We start from the raw sequence: 7957 nt of genomic DNA, 5'->3' as shown, positions 1-7957 counted from the left end.
AAGCTGGTGGAGGGTAGGTTTAGGTTAGATATCAGGAGGCACTACTTCACGGTCAGGGCAGCTAGGGTCTGGAACCAACTTCCAGGAGAGATGGTGCAGGCTCCCACCCTGGGGGTTTTTAAGAGGAGGTTGGATGACCACCTTGCTGGGGTCGTTTGACCCCAGTACTCTTTCCTGCCATGGCAGGGGGTCGGACTAGATGATCTGCTCAGGTCCCTTCCGACCCTAGAAACTATGAAATATCGCTTAAGCTGAAAGTAATTGCTCCCACCTCTCTCTCCCGGGATGGCTCCTCTGGTTGTGCAGTACATGGGCACTGCTGGAGGTGGCTTGCCTTGTTTTGGTGGTTCATCCCCTTGGACAAATACATAGTTTTCAGAATCCTTTGCTGCAGAGTCCTCACCTTTCAGGCCTTGTATCATGGCCAGAGGTGGATCCAGATGTGGTCACATCCCCACTTGGTTGTGCTGCATATGAGCTCTTAGTGTCATCTGGCCAGAGCCCCTGTCTTTCTTTCATGTATCTCTGGAGCCCAGGGAGTGACCGCTGCCACTGCCGCTTGTCCCTTCCTTTCCCCTGAGCAAACAGAAAGCAGGACTTCTGGCCAGGCCCTGCCCCAATCAGCTGATGAATGAAGTCTCTTCCTTTCCATGCATGACCTCTCGTCTCTTGGTTCCCATTTATCGTGAATATTGTTCCATAGGTGGACAGGGGGGTACACAGCAAAAGCAGCTCACGTGCCCAGGCTGTTCAATAGCTACACTGGGAATAGATGAAATCTCCTTGAAGCTAGTGGCTGGAACTTCTGCTCTTCATTTGGGATGAATATAAGACATAATTAAGTTCCTTTAGAGAATAAGAGAGCTGAAGCAACTGCCCCAAGCCAGACCACACACAATCCCAGAATCCAGTTTTACTGCGGGCTGAATACAAGCCCAGAAGGGCTGGGGATTGCTTTGGTGGAGCCATGCTTATGAAAGAGAAACAGCAGAAAACCAAGGAGCTGGCTGGAACAAACGGTAGGAGTGTGCCCTGAGAAAAAGCCCAGAAAAAAAAGTGTTTGAGGGCTGGCTGGAAGAGGCACAGCACCATGATCAAGGTGTTTGGATGCTACAGTGTTCAGAGAAGCAGAACAGTGTGTAATTCCTCTGTAAGCGGAATCACATCAGAGAAACACCTAACTCCACCTCCAATTTGCCCTCCTAAAGGAAGCAATCCATAAGCCCCCAGGTGCTGGTGAACCGCTCTGGTTGGAATGGTCAGTGGGAGCTCACCGACCTTGTGTCTGTTTAAGTTTCCGCAGAATTGAAGATTTAATGTAAAAACAAAAACCATGTTTCCTGCCTTTATGACTAATGAATAAATACATACCATCTGGAACAAGACCCAATGCACAGTGGTCTCCTTAGACTCCAGATGTTGGAAGAAAGATCTTGAGAGATGGAAACAGCTCCCACAGAAGCTGCTGTAACTGATGGCACTTTACGTAAAGTGCCATGAGTTAGCGCAGGGGCCTGCACGTCTGTCAGCACCCAAATTGGCTGCCTCTAGTAAGTGCTTATTGCATCCTCTGGCCACTAGGTGGTAAGTGAGCCAGTCTGCTGTAGGCAAAGAGCTACCCCAGGATGCTAGGGACTTGGGGAGTGGACACACAACACCTTCCACAGGGTAATTTCTCATGTATTGAGGTTACTACAAATTTGGGTACCTTTCCACAGACCTGGAGTGATTTACTACAGGGGAGAGCTGTGTATCTTGATCTGCTCCACTTTCACAACCTAATAAAGTCAATGCATTAGTAGGTAGTCAATGTATCACATGTCCTTGTACCAAATTACCCGGTCTAGCCAAGAAAGAAACTTCTTTCTGATGGTCTTTCTTGCTGCCTGTCTGAAGGGCACAAGTTAGTTCAGTACAACACTGTACATACAAAATCGGAGCAATGTGTGTGACGGAGGGAAGGTTGCCATTGTAGTTGAAAAGCATCACTAGGAAGGTGAGGGGATGCGGGGGTGGGTTTGAAAGACAGAGGTAATAGCACTTTGAGTGCATAATGGAGAGGCCTTGGGGACCTCAGGCTGATGCAGAAGAAAATGCAAAGGGCTGGAGGGAGCGAAGCAAACAAAGAGAACAATAAGGAGTTACTGGATCACAGCAGGAAAGAAGCACAGAGAAGACAGGTAGGCAGGAGTTAAATGATGGATTGCCTGGAAGTGTTATCCAAACCCCTCAGTGAAATGATAGTCATGATTTATACCGTTTCATACGTTAACTGTGCGATCTATCATCAGCTCAGTCGCTCTTCAATATTCTCTCTATAGTTTGCTTTCCGACTGACTCTTCCAGGTAGCTTTTCTGCTTATGCACAAACAAGAATCAGTAATAGAGAGGATGAATTTCTCTATTCTGGGGCACGAAGCAAAGATGAAATGATGCATTTTTATTTGGAACCGAGTCAGCAAACTCTGTGACATTTCTGGGACTGCCCGGCGCCTGGGAAAGCAACCTGTGGAGAACCTTCTCCATCCATTTGCACAGGTCTGCTGGAAGGCATCTGGCGTTGTGCTGCTTGCTGCCAGTAAATCAAAAGTGCTGTCTCCCATCTTATCACGGATAAGGAATCCTGGTTCCAGCATCAGGTTGAAATCCTGCCACATCCGTGTCCCGTGTACTTTGAGAAGGAGCCCTGCTACTTCTCACGATGGCAGTCAGCTGGAGTGAACGCCGCCTCCTTAGCTCCGGCTTCTGGAAGCCAGCACTAATTCACTTAATTTATGGACTCAGGCAGGCTCCAAAGCCAGTTGCATATTGTGCCGGAGCATTTAACCAACAAGAAAATAATTACTTCCAGTAATTGTCCTTTCAGCATCCCAGGCCACGTTTCTTACAGAACAGGGATTGCTTTTGTGTAAAGGGAAATGCATTTCAATGTTCCTCTAACACCTCACCTCACCCTCTGTCTCTCAGATCGTTTTGCAGCCAGCCCCAAATGCTTACGTTTACGACCAATGTTGATTTCGGCTGTGACATTTAAACCATTCGTGAGACAAACAGATAGGTTTTGAGTATAAGACTGGGAGCCAGGATCCCAGTTCTTCTCCTGGCTCTGAGTCCTCTTCCCTCTCTCATGTTGGGAAAGACCTTCACCCCCCTGCTTAAAGTTTCCCAACCATTAGAGAGGATACTAATGCTTGCATGTCTCATCGGGATGCCCTGAAGACTTGCTGGACAATGAAAACACGTGGTCTGAGGGTTAGTATTCCTAGAGCGCTTCGAAGAGGAACGTTCAAAATGGTCGTTACCACAAGCACTGGGCATGACCAGGCGTCAAGCCCCGATTTCTACATGGATAATTGTATTTTCTAATAATGCATCTCAGATGAATGGGCTCTGGTGGGCTGGAATCAGAACTACTCACCTGTGTTTCATAGGCCCTACGTTGTTAACAACCAGCAGAGATTCTTCTTTCTCTCAAGCATTAGGATAACTGCTTTTGGAACAGAAAGGATGTGTTGGTGTTGGGAGCTTAGCAAGGCTTCCACAAGGAGTGATGTATTACATGAAGTTTGCCTCTTGGAGGGCTGGGAACCATCTGTAGCCAGGGGGAGATTTTCCTGAATTTGGTATTTGAAATAGTCTGATGCCTGAGAACTGTTCTTGGTCTACAGCTGGCCTGTGAACAGATCTGTGTGAACACCTGATATCTAACCGGTGGTGTTAATTTTGCAGGATGGGTAGGTCACACAAGTTCCTATTCCCCATTTGGGTGAGTGCCACTCGTAGAGTCAGGTTTCTGACATTAATATTTATGATTTTGAATTTAAATATGCTTTCTAGACATGTTATCCAGGAGAGTAGACTCTATGGTGATGGATGTGGTTTAAGAACCTGAACCAAATAACAGAAAACCATTGTAAAACTTGCAATTCCTGTGAAACTTCCTGCCTGTGAAACTGTTTGCTAGATTTGTTGCACATACTGTCCACAAAAGGGGCATTGGGGAGCTTGAAGCAAATTTGCTGAAGAACCCACAAGAAAGCTTGCAGGAAACTTATATTTGACTGTAATTTTATCCCAAAGCCAGCGTAAGGTTCCAGATGGCCACAGGGTTCAGCATTGCAGCTGGGATTTACTGTAAGCATGCAGAGAAATTTGCAGTGGACTGTGTTCCAATAATCATTCATCTTCCGCAGCGCAGAAGGGTCATGTCCATCTAGCTGGTTATGTTGGCTTTGGTAAGATTCATATAAAGACAAGCAGAAGATGAACTTGGTTGTAGAAATGACTCGTATGAGAGGCAGGCTAGGTAGGGTGTTATTTGCATCACAGCTTGCCTTGGTTTATGTGAGTGTGTGTTCTGATAGCTGCGTAGTCAGATGGGTGCACACCTGGAAATCAGTGAACCTCCAGATTAGGCTAATGACGCTTACACCGGTAGGGAACCATTCAATCTAATGCAGTAGGAGCCAGGTTCAAACCGATCGAAGAGTTTTCTCACAGGTGAGTGGCTCAGCTTCATACACACAGCAGGGATCACACGTATAGTCTGGTGCGGCTTTCACATAAAACATGCTAGAAAGCAGCTTAGTTTTATGGGCCGGACTCTGCTGCCCTGCCAGGACATTGTGCTCCTGCTTTGCACTGAGAATCAGCCCTGTGGCATTCAGGTAGTTCCTACATGAAAGGGTGTGTGGTAGCAGAGCCGCTTTCCCAAAACACTTTGTGCCGTTTGATAAATGGCCTTTCATGTCACAGAGAGGCGATGTGTATTGGTTTCATGCAGACCTGCATTGAACCAGATGATCTGTATGGAACAGGTCTGCTTGACTCTATCTTACATCTGTCAAATGGACCTGCTCTCCAAAACACTTTCCAGAAGTGAGTACTAGCAGTGGGACAGCAACTGAGAGCTCCAGACAGGGCAAAGCAGGATGTTGGGACGTGGCTGGGATAGCAGTACAGCTGCAAGAGGTAGGAGCCGCACAGAAGAAGGGTCTCACACCAACACAGGCAACGCTGTGTGAAGGGACAGAGGGGAGATGGGGGCAGAGGGGAGACAGCAGCCTGGGGTCTGAACTGTCCCTCGCATTAGCCTTGTTTGCCAGGCAGGAATTCCCTTCTCAGTTGTTGGGGATGAACTGCTGATGCTGCTCCTTTCCACTTTGCAGGAGAAAGAAAGGCGGAGGACTCACCCCAGACCTGAGCCAGCAGGCAAGTGAGAAGAAAAAGAAAGCATCCTACAAGCTCCGGAAAGCAAAATCGCTGGCAAGTATCACTGGCCCCTGACTTTGCTAACCATGGTGCTAGGCCAGGGATCATTTGGGTCCAGAGAGCCCAGTGAAGGCTGGGTATCTACCTTGTTGCACAGACAAATCTGATCAGAATTTGACCCTAGAAACTCTCAAAGCCGAGATGTTTCTCTTTGTCAACCTCTGCTTTCAATTCCAGGAGCAGTGCTGTCTAGACAGAGGCCTGCTGCTAACCTTCAGCTAACAGGCAGTGCAGCTGGATTGAAAGTGGTGCTGCTTTAATTTCATTGCTCTTTGTATTACTGTAGTGCCTGCTACAACCTTAACTAGACCAGGGACTCCACGTGCTAGATCCCGTACAAACACACAGGAAATGACAGTCCCTCCTTGAACTGGTTATAGTCAAAGATCTGCACCTGCTCCAGTGAGATTGCATTGACTGGGCTGGTGAGGGTGAAAGTATAGCAAACACCTTTCCTCCCTTAAAGTCCCATGCAAGTAGCCTGTGCCTGATTCTCCTCTCATGTCTCCAGTGCAAATCCCGTATTGCCTGCAAGACACTGGAATTGTGCTAGCGTACAACTGGTGTGCACAGACAGTCCAGCCTCCCTGTGTGCAGAAGGCAGCTGCTGGCACAGCCCACGAGTTGGTGTATGTGTCATGGGGTCCCTACCTGTAGATCCTTACTCTTAAGTTCCTGCCTCTAGCTCAGGAAGTCTCCAGTATGCCAGGATGGTGGCATCACACAGCAGCACTCACTGCTTTGGGTGGGCATGGCCCCATGCCCCAAACAGTGGCCTCCATGTTGTCCTGAGGGGCTTTATTTATACCATGGCAATGGCAGGCAGGGCCCAAACACTCCTTGCCCACCTGCACCCTCAGGCACACTCCAAACCTGCACATCCTCCTGTCTAGATGTGGGATGTGTCCCTGGAGACTGCTCTCAAGCCCGTGGCCTTTGGTGTGCTGTACAGCAGCGACTGGGCCTGAGCCCCCGTGGCGTCAATGGGAGTTTCCATGTATGAATCGAGGGTTCCAGGCCTGGTGGCCTCATTGAGTTTCTTGTTTCTGTTGTTTAGGGGCTTGTATGGTGGTCTGAGGCAATGGACCTATGGAAAAGGGTAGAGGAGAGGGTCATGTGCTCTGTGGTAGCCACCCATGTGCACAATCTTACCCCAGAGTAAGTGGAGGCCAAACCACGTCAGCTTAGCCTCCATGGCCTAGCTTCCACTTACTGTGGGATAAGAGCATGCACACAGAGAGTATCCTGGGGCACACGGCAAAGCCCTGCTCCCACTCTGACCCCCACCCCCGCTTTGTGTAGCTGATAGAAGAGGGAGGCTGCTGGGCACTAGCCTCATGTCTATGACCAACTAGCCCTGTGTCCCCACAGCCCGGTCCCTCCTTGGTGCCTCAGTTTCCTCATCTATAACATGGGGATGAATATACCTTCCTCACAGTGTGACACCTAATCCCTCCACTGCAGCGAGTGTGCTATAAATACCCAGGCAGAATTAGCTAATGTTTGTCAAGTGCTCTGGGCCTCTGTGCTGAACAGTTCTGGGTAAGCATGCAGCTTTCGTCTCAAAGATCCTAGCTAGAACATGTGCAAATTAGACCATTTCTCTCCCTTGAGAGTGGTTCACAGCTGCTGGTTTCTCAGGTGTCACTCTCCTTGCTTTACATCCAGCCCTGCCTTCCTCTGAACTTGAACAGAAAGAGCTCCTGGTCCATGGCAAAGCTCTGACCTCAGGGGAACAGGATCGTAATCACCTGTCTGGGGATGTTAAATTCTCAGTCTGCTCTTCTGTCCCTTCCCTTCTGACCAGCTCTCCCGGCAATTTGTTCTTTAACAAACATCCGGTCGGTTTCCTTTAAGTCTCTGGCACCTTTCCTCTTGCATTCGTGACTGGGTCTCCATCACTGCCATCTGATGTCACTCTATACTAGCTGCCTTGTGAAAGAGGAAGCTGCTTGTATTAGCTTATGCTGAAGTTTCATTGTGCTCACAATCGGTAAAGTAGGGCATCCCCTAATGAAAGCAATCCAAAAAAGTCAGGCTTCCAGAAGGCATCCGGGGATAAGCTTTTGTAGACATGGCAATGAAGAGCTGCTGGAAGAAGGACAGATTCTTTTGTGCGCGCTGGGATTTTTTTTCAAGCTTGGAAAAATGTGATGAGAGGCAGAGAGCCCCTGAGAGCTGGCCTACAAAGGAGATTTGCAGGAAGATCACTGAGGCTGAGAGGCGGTTATTATTTTGGGGAAGATTTTCCTAGTCCCTGTTGTATGCCTGCTCCAGATAGTTGCTATCATTAAGGGTTTTCAGGCTTTGTCTTACAACCCTCGTTCTCTAGGGACTTATAATAGGAGTTTCACTCAATGGGATGCGCTCATTTTGTTTCTGGAGCCATTACTACATCAGTGCAATGGTGGCCTCATAGATAATCAAAGTAGAGGTTTTGGGGAGAGGTGGCCTTGTGCATTTGACTTGAAATGGTGCCTAAGTTTGGGGGAAAAATGGCCTACACTCCTGAGGTCTCCAGCCTGCACTCCAAAATCCGGAAGGTGCAAATATTTCAGCCCTACCACCAGTGTGAGGATGAAATCCTCCCCAGCTACATCAATGAGGTCATCAATGAGGTCTTGAGCAGCAGCAGCAGCGAGAGAGAGAGAGAGAGAGAGAGAGAGAGAGAGAGAGAGAGAGAGAG

General features: G+C 48.4%; 1 protein-coding gene across 1 annotated transcript in view; it reads left to right on the top strand.

The window, feature by feature from the left end:
- The window catches only part of FBXO16 (F-box protein 16), a 46006-nt gene that overhangs the window by 30270 nt on the left and 7779 nt on the right, over positions 1-7957 (top strand). The window contains exon 6 of the mRNA XM_019520880.1: positions 5169-5265. Coding sequence (XP_019376425.1) covers positions 5169-5265 — 97 coding nt within the window. The remainder of the gene's footprint in view (positions 1-5168; positions 5266-7957) is intronic.

This window comes from Gavialis gangeticus, unplaced genomic scaffold (assembly GCF_001723915.1).
Source record: "Gavialis gangeticus isolate Ggan-Ray unplaced genomic scaffold, GavGan_comp1, whole genome shotgun sequence".
NCBI lineage: Eukaryota > Metazoa > Chordata > Crocodylia > Gavialidae > Gavialis > Gavialis gangeticus.
The sequence above is the reverse complement of the archived record's forward strand: the minus strand, read 5'-3'. Positions and strand labels throughout refer to the sequence as shown.